Raw genomic sequence first — 15,691 nt, 5'->3', positions numbered from 1 at the left:
GGTGATTGGGACTCTGGATCAATCTATGTGTTTCGCTGGGCCTTGGACTGCTACATTGTTTACCAGGCGGAGGTGATCCTTTTTCTGCTTTTTCGTTTGAAACTCCATTGATGATCCTCCGACGATTGGCAATATCATGCCTATTGTTGGCAGTGCTCCATGAGGGTTGACTTGGTTTTCTAGGTTTGGCTCGTTTTTTGGTGTTGGGGGTTGGTTGTGTGGTGGTGGCGGAGGCAGTTGCTGCATGTGGTGCTATGGCTGCGGAGGCTCAAACCTTATTCGGTTTTGCTCCGGTGGGTTTGTTTCGAGGTAGGTTATATGGGGAAATTTTGGGTTTATGTAGGTTAGGCTTGCCTCTAACCTGTAGTTGCCCACCGGAGGCTGCTGCGAAGGTGATGACCACCATGCTGGTAGGAAGCTTGGGTAATAGGCAGAGGCCAGTGTGGAGGGATGCATTTGGGTTGCGTTTAGCGCTAGGTACATTGGGCAGTACTGCTGGTGGCCAGTTGTGTATGTGATGTTGACCTCTCTTGCGCTCTGCTGTGTCGGAGGTTGGGCAGTCTGCTTGTTCTTCATCCTTTCTTGTGTTTCTTTTGTCTCCGAACAATCTTTGGTGTTGTGCCCTGTGTTTTCGCCGTGAAAAACGCAATATGGCCTGCGTTGTTTCTGGCTTTGGTTTCTGTTCTAGTTTTTGTCTTGGTAACCTTGCCAACCTTGGTTCCTTGACTGGGTCTCTGGCGGTGTTGGCGCTGCCTGTTGCCCTTGCTCGGGGTGGGGTTGACCCTCGATACTGAGCACTTGCCCCTGGCCTGGCTTCTGATTTGATACATTCTAGTTCGTATAGGTTTTCTGGGAATTTTTGCTGCTGTTTTGTTGTCTGTTTTGACCTTGCTCCTCCAGCCTCTTGCGTAGGTCATTGTCTGATCTGTAGTACTTCTCAAACTCGTCATACAGCTGCTGAATGGAGGATGGTTTCTCTCTTGCTAAGTGTGCTGCAAATGGCCTGATTCGGAGGCCTTTGATCGCTGCTTCAATGGCGATCTCGTCTGGGACATCTGGTGCCTTCGCCTTTAGTTGCATGAATTTCTAGAAGTAGTCATGTAGTGTCTCTCCCTGCATTTGCTTGCACTGAAACAGATCTGTGGAAGTCAGCGACTGTGCTGTTAGCCCTTTGAAGTTTGCCAATATCTTGTCCCGGAGGTTCTCTCAAGAATAGACTGTACTTGGTTTGAGCATAGAATACCAAGCCAGCGTGTCGCCTTCGGCTGCAATGACAAATAACTTTGCCAAGACGGCGTCGTCTCCACCGACGGAGGCTACTGCTGCCTCGTAACTCATAATGAACTGATGGGGGGTCAGTCTTTCTGTTGAACTTGGGTAGTGTGATTGGCTTGTACGCTGTTGGCCATGGCGACTGTTGTATGCCTTCAGATAGTGGGGACTTGGGATCGATAGGCCTCCGCATCACCTAAGATGGCATCGTCGGTTGGCTGATCACTGGCGTAGAGCCTTGAAGCATGGTTGTAGTTGGTGTTGCTGCGGAGGCTGGGATTGCGGAGGTTGTCGCTGGTACTGCATGCTGCATACTTAGCATCTCAGCATGTAGGACTGCCAACTGCTGCCTTATTTCTGCTGCTTGTGCTGGCGCTTGAATAGCTTGCTGATTAGCTGCGAATGCTGCTGCCATTCTGTCCCTCTCTTGTTGCGCTCTTTGCAACTGTGCTTTGCAGCTGTTGCAGTTCTTGCTTGGGTGCTGTGGCTGAGTTTGGTTGGGCCTCCGGATCTTGAATCTCTTGGTCTTGGGGTTCCGGTGGTTGACCCTGGGCATCTGCTCTAGTGTCATCGTCTGCTGGCGAGGTTGCGTAGGTGCTACGAATGTTGCGCCTAGGCCTTCCTCGTTGACCCGTGGTCACTGCTGCTCTGGTGGTGGTCTTTCTTTTCCCTACCATCGTTGGTTTGCCTTGGCCCAACCACGGTGGGCGCTAATGTTGAAACTCGCGGTTTCAATCTGCGTGGAAGAGACCGAGGCCTCCGCCCATCGGACGGTCGGCCTCGGGCGGAGGCTCGGGATAAGAACGATAGGGGGGAGAGTGGTGAGTAAGGGAATGATACGGAAAACTATGGTTTCATTAATTCATCCACCAACCAACCTCCACGGTTACAAGTGTCCCTTATTTATAGGACTCAACTACTACATAACAGAATTTATTACAATGCCCTTCAACTACTACAGTACATTCCTGGAATATTCCGCCGCTAGCCTCTTGTTCGCGGGGCAATCCTACCATACCGTCTTCAAGTGATGGGCTTCCATGAGCAGCCGGCCCACTGTAGCTCAGTCTTCGGCCCAAAGGCCTAGGTCCCTGGCGCTGGCCTTCATCTCCCGGGGCGCGCTGCTGCCTCGGCGGGTCTCCGCCGGACGGTCGGAGACATTACCCGTGGGTCTCCGCCTGGCCGCGCGGGGGCCATGGTTCTCGCCGCTGGCCTCCGCCTTCAGGGGCGCGCCGTTGCCTTGGAGAATCTTCGCCGGTCCTGGCAGAGGCATCATCCGCAGGTCTCCGCCCGGCCGCTGGCCTCCGCCTTCAGGGGCACGTCGTCGCCTTGGAGACTCTCCGCCGGTCCGGGCGGAGACATCATCCGTAGGTCTCCGCCCGGCCGCGCAGGGGCCATGCTGGCGCGCTTGCGCGGACCGCGAGCGCCTGCGCCTGAGTACCTGCGCACACTTAGGCAAGATCGTTTGTTTGATTAGTTTAGAGATAAGGCGGCCTCCGCCCGTAATACCGGAGACGCCCGCCTGAGCGGTCGGCGGGATGCGTGCCTGGCCTTGGCGGAGTCCGCGATGAAAAGGAGATTCAGCACCCTTCGAGCATAGCCGGAAAAAGTTCCTTTAGTCAGCGCGGGGTCTACGCCCTAAGACGGTCGAAGACGCCTTGACGACACCCCATTGTCGGGGGCCTTCGCCACCCGCCGAAGCCATGTTACAACAGACGGCGACGAGGTGGGGATCTCTGACATGTTCGTCGTCACCCCGCTGGGGGATTGGTTCAGCACCTGCGGAGGGTTGACGGCTCGGTCGTCGGGGCCGTCATCGGCCGTCACGGACGACGAGTTCACCCTAGAGATGCAGCAGTTTATTGTCCTATTCACTTAGCTGATAAGCCATGGCTGAAAATACTGTTGGCTGATTTGTTGTGAGAGAAAAATATTATTCGTTGCCTAAAAAATACTGTTCGAGCCGTACTGTTTTAGCAAAGAAACAATATTTTTCTCCCACAATAAATCAGTAAACAGTACCGATCATGGCTTTTCAGCTAAATGATACGCACATGTTGCTCTCATCCCGTATTCCCGTCGTCCCTTACTCCAGAAGCTTGCTACCATCATCTAAGTTTTAAATACCATACAGGCTATTCTTTTACATTTAATTATTACTACCATTATCTAAGTTTTAAATATATATGAACATAATAATTACTGTATAAATTAAACACTATATTTTTTTTGTATTTGGGACAATGTCAACTTAGAAGCACTGACCATATTTTTAGCTTAATATTATAACATTTGCTATACGAAAACACATTCCGTTAATATTGTGTCAGCATACATATCATATTGCACGATAAAGTAGATACTACTGTTTCTATTTAAAATAAATTAGAAATATTACATATAATACTCAGTACTTTATTTGAACTGACCGCGTATATTAAATAACTGCGTCAGTGTATTTATTACTTTCACTTGTGCTTTTCTAGTTGGCCCCTAATTTCTTTCCCTATTATAGCCGTGTTGAATCTTGAGCTATTTTTACACATTCTTCTTCTTCCATGCTGCAAACAATTTATTGTGGTATATTCCCTTTGTTTAAAAAATAATAATTCTCACTTTCTAAGAAGTCAAATAATTTTAAGCTTTATCATATTTGTATTACAATGCAAACACTTACGATACCATTTTGGAGTTATAAATGTTGATACTATTTTTCTTTAAATTCAATCAAACCTAAAAAGGTTTCACTTGTCCCAATCATATCATTGCATTCTCTTTGGTACATAAGGAGTATAATAATTGACTCGTTAAACATTATATTTTGACCATTTTAATTGTACCTGTCACTTAATTACATCGCTGTCCTTCCCAACTTATTTGATTGCATTTGACACCACATAAAATGGCCCATAACTACATTTTCTTTTAGCATTGTACACGTATTAATATTTTATCAGGAACTACTAGAATCGAACAAGGCACCTATGACGTATTCTGTTGACCCAAAATACATTTGTTCGTCACTCTAAAGCCATCAGAACTGAGAACACAAAAAAAAAAAGACTCTCCACGTGTATACAACATTTTACATATACTCACTATGATCCAAATTATAAGTCGCTTTGACTTTTTTATACGTCATGTACCAAAAAAAAATCAAAACAACTTATAATTTGGAACGGAAGGAGTATACAAAATGATACTTTCTTCGTCCACCAATTTTTTTTAATATTATGTCAGCATACACATTGTGCGATTTTCCTATATAGATTAAACTAGGAATTTTACATATAATCATCAGTACTTTATTAGAACTGACGATATATCATTAAATAACTATGTGGTTACCAGCTTTTTCATCCGTCTCCTACCATTTTTTTTACCACTGCTTGCGTCAGTGTACTACTTACACCAACTTTTCTAGTTGCGACCTTATATCTATCCATATTATAGCCATGTTGTATGATTGAATCTTCAACTATTTTTAGATATGCTTCTCCTTCCACGCTTCACAGTTTTTATTATGGTCTGCTCCATCTAAAAAGATAATTATTACTCCCGCGTCCCAAAATAAGTATTGCTACGATATTTGTGCCGATCAAATTTTATTAAATTTAACTAGGTTTACAGAAAATATTAGTGACATTTGTATCTCTAAACAAGGTTATTATAAAAATAGGGTCAACGATCTATCTAATGATACTAATTATATACTATAAATATTAATATTTTCTTATATATATATTTGGTCAAGTTAAAAGTATTTGACTTCTCGGGAAGCGAGAACGACACTTATTTTGAGACGGAGGGAGGTACCTACTAAGCAGTCAAGTAATTTTAAGCTTACCATATTTGTATTAAAAATGTAAACTTTTTACATTAAGAAATGTAAACTTTTATGATATTAAATAAATATCTTAAATTAATTATGAAATATATTAATGAGATGTACCAAAGAGACATGGCCAGTGGGACCCTAGGACACGATTGAGAACTCCAAACAAAATTGAAACTCAAGTGGTAGCACGCCTTTGTCTTAAATTCAAGAGCATAGGACATGAAAGTATATATAGAACATGAAAGCATGACTTACGACAATGCTATCACTAGCATGCGCCTGAAACCACGACTGCCACTAGTGCGCACCCAATGTTATATTTGAAAGCGTTTCTGGTAGATTATTACTTTTTTTCTTCTGTTATAACGCATAGGCACTTTTGCTAGCTTATATTATAAATGTAAAGTCTTATTATAACAAATAAATATTATTAAATTAATTATGAATTAGAATCTTACAACAAAAACTATTTGGATTCATAAATGATGATACAAATTTGATCAAACTTAAAAAAGTCATGACATAAATGATGTTGCTCCAATTAATTCATTCCAAAATGATCCACACATAGTTCTTAGTCCGTGCGGTACAGGTGCACTCTACAAATGATGGACACAAAAAATGCTCAGTTCTTTTTCAGCATTCTTCCGCGAGGACAAAGTTAATCTTTCTCACAATCATCACGTAAAATGCTCATCACGCTACTCGCTAACATCTACTCCAAGTCAGTTTCTGCAGCTACGCATTCTGATCACTGATATGCACTCCAAAATCAAACATGCATATCAATTAGCACACAGCCTCGATCTACCATACACATACACACGATGACGGTTCAAGTTGCTAGACACTTCTTAAGGATAGTAACAAATAATCTTTCAACTGTTCTGCACTTGTCCCGATCAATTTATTTGAAATAATTCCCTGAATCATCATCGAGTACCAAACATTCTTGCTCATTGTGCCCCTTAAGATCACACTTGGTACAACGATTATTTCCTTCCTTGCCATTTCTGCTGACATTTTTAACTGTACCGCTACAATCTTCTCTCACGTTGCCACAATTACTTTTATTGTGGCCTGGTTTTCCACATTTACTAGAAAACTTGCTCTGATATGGAACCCCTCTGTTTATCGGTGATGCTAGAGACTCTAACGTACCTTTGGTTTTCCCCTTAACCGTCTTTTTCCTTGTATTTGACTGACGTCAGCACACTTTTCTTTTGAAACTGTTTGACCACGAACACCAAGCTTTTTAGCCTTCTTTATATTCTTTTCCACTGATGACTTCAATCTTTTAATCACTGGTCGGCCCGCGATTTATCCCTGACTGGCGCTTTAAGGTTTAGAATATCTGAATCACTCATCCCTGCACTGCCCCCTGCTGCCCCATATCTATTTCCTTTTGCAGCCTCTACATCAGTTGCTTCTGACATTTCTTCATCATTGGAGCATTCTGTCTCAGCTTGATTCTTTCTAGCTTCTAGATCTTCGTTGACCTCCTTGATCGCTGCATCTAGGTGTTTCATCACTATGTCATGTGTCCTCCTGTCAGTGTTACCCTTGGTAACAGCCTCTAGCGCCTTTGCATTCATCCTTCTTCGCCATATGCATTCTGTATCTGATATATCATTCTTATTTGATGATGAGTTGAAATGCTTGCATGGTAGTACAGAAGATGATATGTGTGAAGAGGGGGATTGTGAAGAAGGATATCAGGCAGGAACAGAATCTGAACAAGAGAATGGCGAGGATGTAGTTTCAAATGGAGAAGTTGCCTTCAACCCTATTAACGAGACATATAATTCAATTAGGGATTTTGTTACTATCTTTAGTGACACAATTGCAAGGGAAGACTTCTTGCGTGGCAGGGGTTTTGATGATGATGACTTCGTTCGAGGGATAGATGACACAGAGCTTAATGGGTTTGAATTGAGCAATGGTGAAAATGGTGATATTCAATTCCAGGATGAAGTACCTGACGAAGCAAGTAAATATGGTGATGATATAGAAAATATCCCTGCTAATGTGAACGTGGAGGATGGACAATCAGAAGAAGATGGGCACCATGAGCTCAATAAAGCAAGTGCAGCGGAAGGGAGATGTTGTAATGATAATACAGAATCTGAAACCGATGGATACGCATGCCCAACCACACTTGGTGATTGCGGGTGTGCCAAGCAGGAAATAGCGCAAGAGATATCTGAAAGGTATCTAGCCCAAGCAGGGGTGGCTTACAAGAAGAGCTATAATAAATTTCTATGTGATGAAAGGACAACCCAACTAATGGTATATGTGGTAAAAAAATAACATGATGAAACATGTCTAAAGCTACTAGGATTTGGAATTTGGCACTCATACTCAAAATGAGTTCATTTTTTTATTTCTAAAGAATATGTTAAAACAACATTTGAATAATTCATCATATTTTTCTCAAACATAGAATGGGTAGATAACTCAAAAATTATTTTACATCCTGTAGTAACCTGAGTATCCTCTGTTCTTTTTTTGAAAGGTACCGGACGAATAAGAACATGAAGGGAACTGACTGCAGGAAACCAAGAGATATGGGTGCTGTTGAAATTGCAATGAGAACAGCGAGCCATCGAAAAGGTGAACACATATTTGAGCCGATATTGGGGATGGTTTTTGACTCAAAGGAGGAATGTTATGAATTCTATAATATGTACTCATGGGAATATGGTTTGGGGATTATTTACAATAAAAGCAGACCTACGAAAGATCCAGATTTTAGAACAAGGCAGGAATTTTGCTGCGATAAAGCGGTGAGTGTAAAGGCAAATACATTCGATACTTCTAATTGCTTTAGTGACGATATTATTAAAACCTTGAGTTTTTTTGTTTGTTGTTATTCCAGGGTAAAGACAGGCGTGTTAGTAGCACTACCAAGAAGGTTAACTGCAATGTTCGTTTGTTGGTTTTAGTTAGGGCTTATCAAATATGGTATAGTATTTTTCTCTTACAACAAATCAACGTCAGCCGAACTTATCAGTCTAGAAACTAACCAGCGAACAGACTGAAAGCTAGGACTAGAGGAAAATAATAATCGAAAGGTTGCTTGACACCGGTTTATGTTTAGCAGAGTAACTGTGCGTCGGCTAGAACAAGGCTCTAGCCGCTGCTTGCACGAGCTGAGCCGCGACAAGTGCAGGTGCAGCCGCCGCTGGTGGTGGAAAGCGGCCGAGCGTGAGAGCCAGCAGCAGCAGGCCAACGACGGCCACCCACATGAAGAAGCCCGCGATAGCGAGGGCCTGAATTGCCTCGGTGTCGTCGTTGGGACCGGCGGCGATGGCGTGGAAGATAGCCGAGGCCCCTAGCACCATGATGAGTATCGCGGCGTCGCCGCGGAAGATCCGACGGCGACGGAGTGCGGGGAGATGGCGGCGGTGGAGGATTGCTGCCGCGTCGAGGAGGACGCGGCAGAAGATGGCGAAAGCTGCCATTATAGAATCGCAAAGGTAGAGGAGCAGATCCTAGAGCTTCAGCAGGCGTGCAGCTGTGCGAGTGGTTTTTTTGGTTTGGCTGTCTGATGAAACTGCGATGCCATGGAACGCTACTTATAGGTGCTGTGAGGCCTGGCTGACGTGGAGTATGATGGAGAAGCCTGGCTGACGCGGAGTAGGATGGAGAAGTGGGCCTGGCTGACACGGAGTACGATGGAGAAGCCTGTGTACCGTTTACGCGTTGTTGAGTTCTACCTTAAATTCTCAAAAAATGCTACAGTATCTATCACATCGAATGTTTACGGCTCGTGCATAGAGTATTAAATGTAGACGAAAAAAATTAATTGCACAGTTTAGTGGAAAATTGCGAGACGAACGTTTTGAGCCTAATTAGTCCATGATTGAACACTAATTGCCAAATAAAAACGAAAGTGCTACAGTAGCCCCAAATTGCAACTTCCTAAACCTAAACACGCGCTTAGTTCTCTCCCAAAATGCCAATTTTTTTAAGATTTTCCGTCACATCGAATCTTTGGACGCATGCATGAAGTATTAAATATAAATAAAAAATAAAACTAATTACACAGTTTAGACGAAATCTACGAGACGAATCTTTTAAGCCTAATTAGACTATAATTAAATATTAATTGCCAAATAACAACAAAAACTACTACAGTATTATTTTGCCAATTTTTTCGGCACCTGAACAGGCAGCTTGGTGAGAAACCTAGCATCCCACATCAATCATCGGCCATCAGATGCAGTTAGGCATCTGTCAAATCAACCGTCAAAGTATACGCCTTTAGTGCTCCAACCCAGAAAAAGTAACGCTTTTATTTTATTCTAGGCCTTGTTTAGATGCATCCCAAATTCCAAGTTTTTTCACTCTCTCTCCATCACATCAATTTTTAGCCGCTTGCATGGAGTATTAAATGTAGGTAAAAAAAATAACTAATTACACAGTTTAGTTGGAAATCACGAGATGAATCTTTTGAGCCTAGTTGGTCCACGATTGGACAATATTTGTCAAATAAGACGAAAGTAGTACTATTCATCGGGTTGAAATTTTTTCGCAATCTAAACGAGGCCCTAGTGCCTTTGGATCCTAGACTGACTGTGACTCTAAGGGCTTGTTTGGCAGGGCTCCTCTCCGGCTCCGGCTCCGGCTCCTCCAGAGGAGCCCTGCCAAACGTTTTCTTGGAGGAGCCGTTTTTTAGTAAAAAACAGAGGAGCCGGAGCCGTTTTGGAGGAGCCACAATTTGTGGCTCCTCCAAAACGGCTCCGGCTCCTCCGGAGGAGCCCCTCGGGAGGAGCCGTGCCAAACAAGCCCTAAATCTGTGATTCTTTCCTAGGTTGGCTGAAACAGGTAAGTTTATTAGCCCTATAGATTACTAGCGCGCTAACAAATTCTTAATTTAATAATTTCCTCTTGCTGTCGTTGTCGTTAGCTGATTTGATTTGTTTATGTTTTTTTTTTTGTTCTGGTTAGAGTGAAGGGCTGAAGATATTAGACATTTAGGCATAGCACTTCGGTCTGTTCGCTTGTTGGTTTCAGCCAGCCTAAATCAGCCAGCTAACAGTATTTTCCTCTCACAATAAACCAGCATCAGCCAGCCTAAACCAGCCTAGAAACTAACCAGCGAACAGGCCGCTTGATTTAATATATGGACACTACTCCCTCTGTCCCATGTTATCTGTTGTTTCTGGTTTTCGTGCCACAAATTTGACTCGATTTGTAGAAAATACGTACAACATTTGTATCTCCAAATAAATTTATTAAAAAACTAGATTCAAAGATCTTTCCAATGATACTAATTATGTACCATAAATATTAATATTTTGTAATATATATTTTATCAAAGTTGTTTCTCGGGAAGCGAAAGCGACAGATATTTTGGGACGGAGGGAGTATATGAATTTATTTAAATTAATTCAATCCACATCATGTCTACTAGAAATAGAAAATATGATTCTTGAGGTTAGTAATATTTTTACTACATTTCTACATATTTCACAAAAGAATACATATTAAAGTTATAAATTTAAATGAAAGTATGTCTAGAATACATGTTAAAGTCATATATTTCATTGAAGCTATGATTTGATTTTATAAGCTTTTTTTTTTGTGAGACGATTTTATTAGCTATACAACTTGTATATAAATTTTAAGGCCCTAATTTGTCATTCGTTCCTGAGCCCCGGAGAGGCTCTGCCGTGGAGTTGCATCGGCAAGAAGGCGCGCCTTGCCACGAGGGCGGATTCGTCAGCGACCGCCGGAACCAGGCCGCAGTCGCTTTGGTAGCCGCACGAAATGAGCCACTCGCGTCGGCTCAGTAGAGGAGCGTGTGATAGAGCCCGTGGCCGTGGAGTTGGGATGCACGGAACCGGCATGTTGCTTGGGCACGGGGCAAGCGGGCACCGGGTGGGTGTGTCAGCACTCAGCAGCAAGAACAGGTCAACGATTGTCGTGGGAAAGGAAGGAGATAACAAGTGTAATCATACTCCCATTGGCTTGTCTTATAATCCGTACTTTTTAACCTTTTTTTTTCAACCGGAACCGTATTTTTCTCTCGCAACAAATCAGCCGGAACAGTGTTACGACTTGTTTTTTTCAGCGAAACGAACGGAGCCCACATGTCAGCAAGGGGAGGTAGGGAGAGTAGGAGGGGCACTTTGGTCCCTATGAAATTATGGCGGTCTGCACATGGGCCCAGGCAGGTAGGCATATAAAATAGTGCAGGTGCAAGAAAAGTACAGCGGAATCTCGCTCTGCTAAATGATAGTTGGAAAAGCTTCACACGGATGGTGAGCAGTCAAAATTATATTGCTACATCAGATAAGAATCCTCTGTTCCAATGATTATTCTCATTTGGCACAAGACGGTTGCAGACTCATCAGCATGCATATGACACAATCAAAAGATTATTTGAAACACAATCGAAATGGACAAATAAAACAGGCCGGTCATTATAGCATGACAATTACGCCTGAAAAATAATAGTACAACGAGTCTAGACCATTTGCTAGCTTCAACAACACACATGGACATGAGCTAGGATGCGCATAAAGTGTGCGTGGTGGTGTAGCAGAGGAAGCCTGGGGCAAGTAACATTTTTATTGCCACGAAAAGAATAAGGCAAAAACTTTGTCCCAAATCAAACAATATTATTTTTAACCATCTTTTTAAAAAAAATTATATCACGACATATGAATTATATATTATAAAAGTATTTTCATATATAGTTATTTTCTTGAATACGTAAAAGATTTATGTATTATTGTATCAAGAAGAAGAGATTAAATATACAGACAACGCGCCTCTATCGAGCGCCGAAGGAGGCCGACCTAAAGCAGCCGTAGCTGGACCATCATAACAAAACACCTCTAGTTTCAATATTACATAAATAGAAAACAATAAAAACCGACACAGCGGTGCGACCTAGGAGGTGGCCTTGCGTCTTCGCGGCTGTCTAGACGAGCCCTTTCGACCGTCTGGGAAGAGCGCGTCCAGCGCTTCGACGTTCGACGTCGTTAGGTTGCCATCAAAGATCTTGTCAAAGGCCTCCTCTGACACGGAGGGTGTTGATGGACCTTGGTGTAGCCCATACGCTGCATGATCAGCACCTCACCTCGCTTGGAAGTAGGTACTCGAGAGAGGGGCTGAGCCGCCAACCGTCTACTCCGCAGCGGCAGCACCGACTTAGCAGGAGGCTACTTGGGAGGCTCACGGATAAGCAGAGAGTTGACCTTCTTCAGCACACGCCTGGTGAAGCTTTTGAGGCGGCGAGCGGCGGAGCTGTCGCTAACGTCGACCGTGCGGTCATCCCGAGGCAGCGTACTGAACATGTCTGCAACCGCCGCATGCTCGGCTGGACCGAAGCCAGGCGGCCTGCCCACCTCGTCCTATGTAGGCACATCACTTCCTGAGGTGATCTGCGTGGCCTGAGGCAGTGTGACCTAAGATTGACCGTGCTCGAGTGGCGGTGTAACCGACTCCGGTGCTAGTTGAATGGGGTGGGAGACCATCGTCGAAGTGGTGCCGGTGCACGCACTGGTGGTTGCTGCGAACGAGGCAGCAGCCTCCTCCCGCATCGGGTCCTCGGAGACTTCGCGTGGGGCATGCATGGCGTCCGAGTATGGGAGCAACAACGGATCGAGCTCGGAGAGGCCCTATATATGGCGCGTCTCGTTGGTCAGCTCGCCGTGACCTGTAACACCCTCGGTGTTACACCGTAAAGCATATGCTAAAACATGCCATGAGCATCATATTTGTGTGTTAATGCATGTGGTGAAATGAGTAGATGAAGTGTCGTAACGTAGAAGGATCAATAGAATGTTAATCGGAAAGTTGTTCCATGATTCGCGTAATTATCAAGTGGGGTTCTAAACCAATTTTTATTGAGCAAAAATATTATAAAACATATGTGTGGCACCTTAATAAAGTTTGAGGTACAAACTTTGTAGATGATAATACAACTCTTGCTTTAGAAAAATAATACTTCTAGCTAGTATTAGTACTAGTTTGGAAATTGAATTCGAAATTAAATCTAGCTTCAAACTCTAGAATTTCTGTCTAGTAATGTAAAGGCAATGCTATCTTTGAGAGTTAATTCATGTTAATTTGGCTAAAAGAGGGTACCATGTTTTGGCATTAGTTGATAGCCCTATAGATCACCTATGTCATGGTTTGGATGGGGGAAACCTAAATTGAGTTAGGTTAGTTTTATACACGCTTTAAATCTCGTGCGTAGTAGCTTTGGGCCTGCTTGGCTTGGCTTTGGCCGACCTCGGCCAGCTGCTGCCGCTGGCCAGCCGGCCGCTGGCCGGGCCAGCCCTGGCCGCCGCTGCCCTGTGAGCGCCCCGTCGCCCTCTTCCCTCGCTGCGATGCTGCTGCTGCCTCTGCCTCCGCGCCGCCCCCACCGCTGCAGCTCTGGCCGCTGCTGCGCGCGGCTGCTCGCTGCCGTCGCGTCCGCCGATCTATGGGCGTTGCCGCGCACGCATGTGCGCCCTCACTGCGATGGCACAGGTACTTACACATGATAAAACATATAGAAAGATGCTGGTGCGTGCGACATTTTCCGAGGCCACGTCTCTGGTTTGGTTTACTTATCAAGCACTGCATTCTTTTGTGACGAACGACATGCCATGCCCACCGTGGACCTTTTTCTGGCTCTTCTTGCTGTCACCAACCCTCACGTCAGCACCTTCAGCAAATACTGATTGGTTCTCTGAAGACGAATGGTGAGGGTGACAAAGGAAAACTAGACGGCTTCAGTTTGTGCAGACTGCAACAAGCCTGCTCATACAGCCTGGTGGAGTGTATACATTGATGCAAAAGGCTAGAACACCATCCTCTACCTAAAAAGAGCCGTCTATATATATTGCCTAATGACATCTGTACAGAGATAGAAATTGGTTTGCGTACATAGATAAATTATGTTTCTTTAGCTAACCTGTCAGAATATCGTTGAAAATCCGAGGTACAGTTGGTGACTGTCTGCGAATACAATTAGTGGCTGAGTGGCTGGTTCTGAAAACCAATACTGATCAGGCCAAAACAGAACAGTTTCAATTTGCGAAGGCTGGTATAAGAATGACAGATAGATGGGCATGTTTGGTTGTTTTTAGTAATAACATTTTGTTGCTGAAAATATTGAATCCTTTCTGGTGTTGCAGAAATGCTTCTGCAGAAGGTCTTCGGGATCACCAGATTTCTCCGATGATTGATTGCCCAGGAGGAGTCCGGGGAATGCGCTCCGTCTGTACTCTGTAGGATCGAGCTCAGAGCCTGATCACCGTCGAAGACTTGCGCTCGCTCCTCCTTGCAACCCACACGTTGCCCACCTCGCCGTCGTCAAGGCGGCACACCTCGACCAGTCACTGCTATGGACCTGGCACTTCGCGTCCACGCTCATCGTTGACGGGGATGCCACGTCAGAGCTCCCTACCCTGTCCGTGGGGCGGGGCATTCGCCGTCGCCGAGCTCGACCACTTCTTCGCCGCCTCCTCGCTCCGTATGTCGCCGGCATACGCTTGGAGCGTGTGATAGCGCCCGTGGCCGTGGAGTCAGCATGAGCGGAGCCGGCATGTTGCTTGGGCACGGGGCAAGCGGGCACCGGACGGGTGTGTCGCCGGCGAGCACAGGTCAGTGATTGTCGTGGGAAAGGAAGGAGATGACAAGTGGGATCCATATGTCATCGAGTGGAGTTAGGGAGAATTGGAGATTAAGTGGTATTCTGGTACATGCTCCCTTCGTTCTAAATTATAAGTCATTATAAGAATATTGGAGAGTCAAACCATAATAAGTTTAACCAAATTCATAAGACGTATTTCAAACTTTAGAGGAATTGTAATTGCACTGACCCTATTAGGTGAGAAATACACATTAGTAATACTCATTATACCGTATTGTATACTGGCGTATCTAGGATTTTGAAAAATAAAGTATCAACGTATCCGTATCGTCATGGGTACTGACATATTCGTATGCTTCCTGCATCGGTGCTAACGTAGGCTGAATGACACCGGTTTCTGTTTAGCTCAGAAACTGTGCGTCTTTAGCTCAGAAACTGTGCGTCGGCCGCCTGCTGCTTGCACGAGCTGAACCGCGACACGTGCAGGTTCCCCTGGAAAGCGACCGGGCGTGAGCGGCGTCGGTGTCGCCGTTGGGACCGGCGACGGCGTGGTGGTGCGGAGGAGACGGCCGCGGCGCCGGAGTGGGAGGAGAAGGCGGCGGTGGGGGAGTGGTGCCGCGTTGAGGACGAGTAGCAGGACGCGGCAGAAGATGGCGTAAGCTGCCATTGGAATCGCAAATGTGGAGGAGCTCACGAGTGTTTTGGAAGTAAAGAAAAGGGCTGCTGGTTTACAAGGCAAGCCAAGAGAAAGGAGGTGGAAAAGGCAATTATGCGGAATATTTTTCCTTTGAAACAGGGAGTGGTCTTCTTTTTCTAAGCTGGGGCCAAATGTTTATGTCTACTATAAAGAACAGTCCAAATTATCCTTAAGTATGTTCTAAATTGCGCACCAAAGAATTTGTAACTAAGATTTCAGCTTGATTAAGGGCTAATACATTTCAGCTTTATTAAATCAATGGCTAATAATCATCTCGCAGAGGCTT

The 15,691-nt window shown here is 44.7% G+C and overlaps 1 protein-coding gene across 1 annotated transcript; it reads left to right on the top strand.

Annotated features, from left to right (window-relative positions):
- The first annotated feature begins 5,657 nt into the window (after positions 1-5,657).
- LOC136526431 (uncharacterized) lies at positions 5,658-8,562 on the top strand. Its single transcript, XM_066519098.1, has 2 exons — positions 5,658-7,399; positions 7,570-8,562. Exons 1-2 carry the CDS (start codon positions 6,644-6,646, stop codon positions 8,053-8,055), a joined length of 1,242 nt encoding a protein of 413 aa, XP_066375195.1. The 5' UTR covers positions 5,658-6,643; the 3' UTR covers positions 8,056-8,562.
- The last annotated feature ends 7,129 nt before the right edge of the window (positions 8,563-15,691 follow it).

This window comes from Miscanthus floridulus, chromosome 19 (assembly GCF_019320115.1).
Source record: "Miscanthus floridulus cultivar M001 chromosome 19, ASM1932011v1, whole genome shotgun sequence".
Classification (NCBI taxonomy): domain Eukaryota; kingdom Viridiplantae; phylum Streptophyta; class Magnoliopsida; order Poales; family Poaceae; genus Miscanthus; species Miscanthus floridulus.
This window is presented reverse-complemented; position numbering and strand designations above follow the sequence as displayed.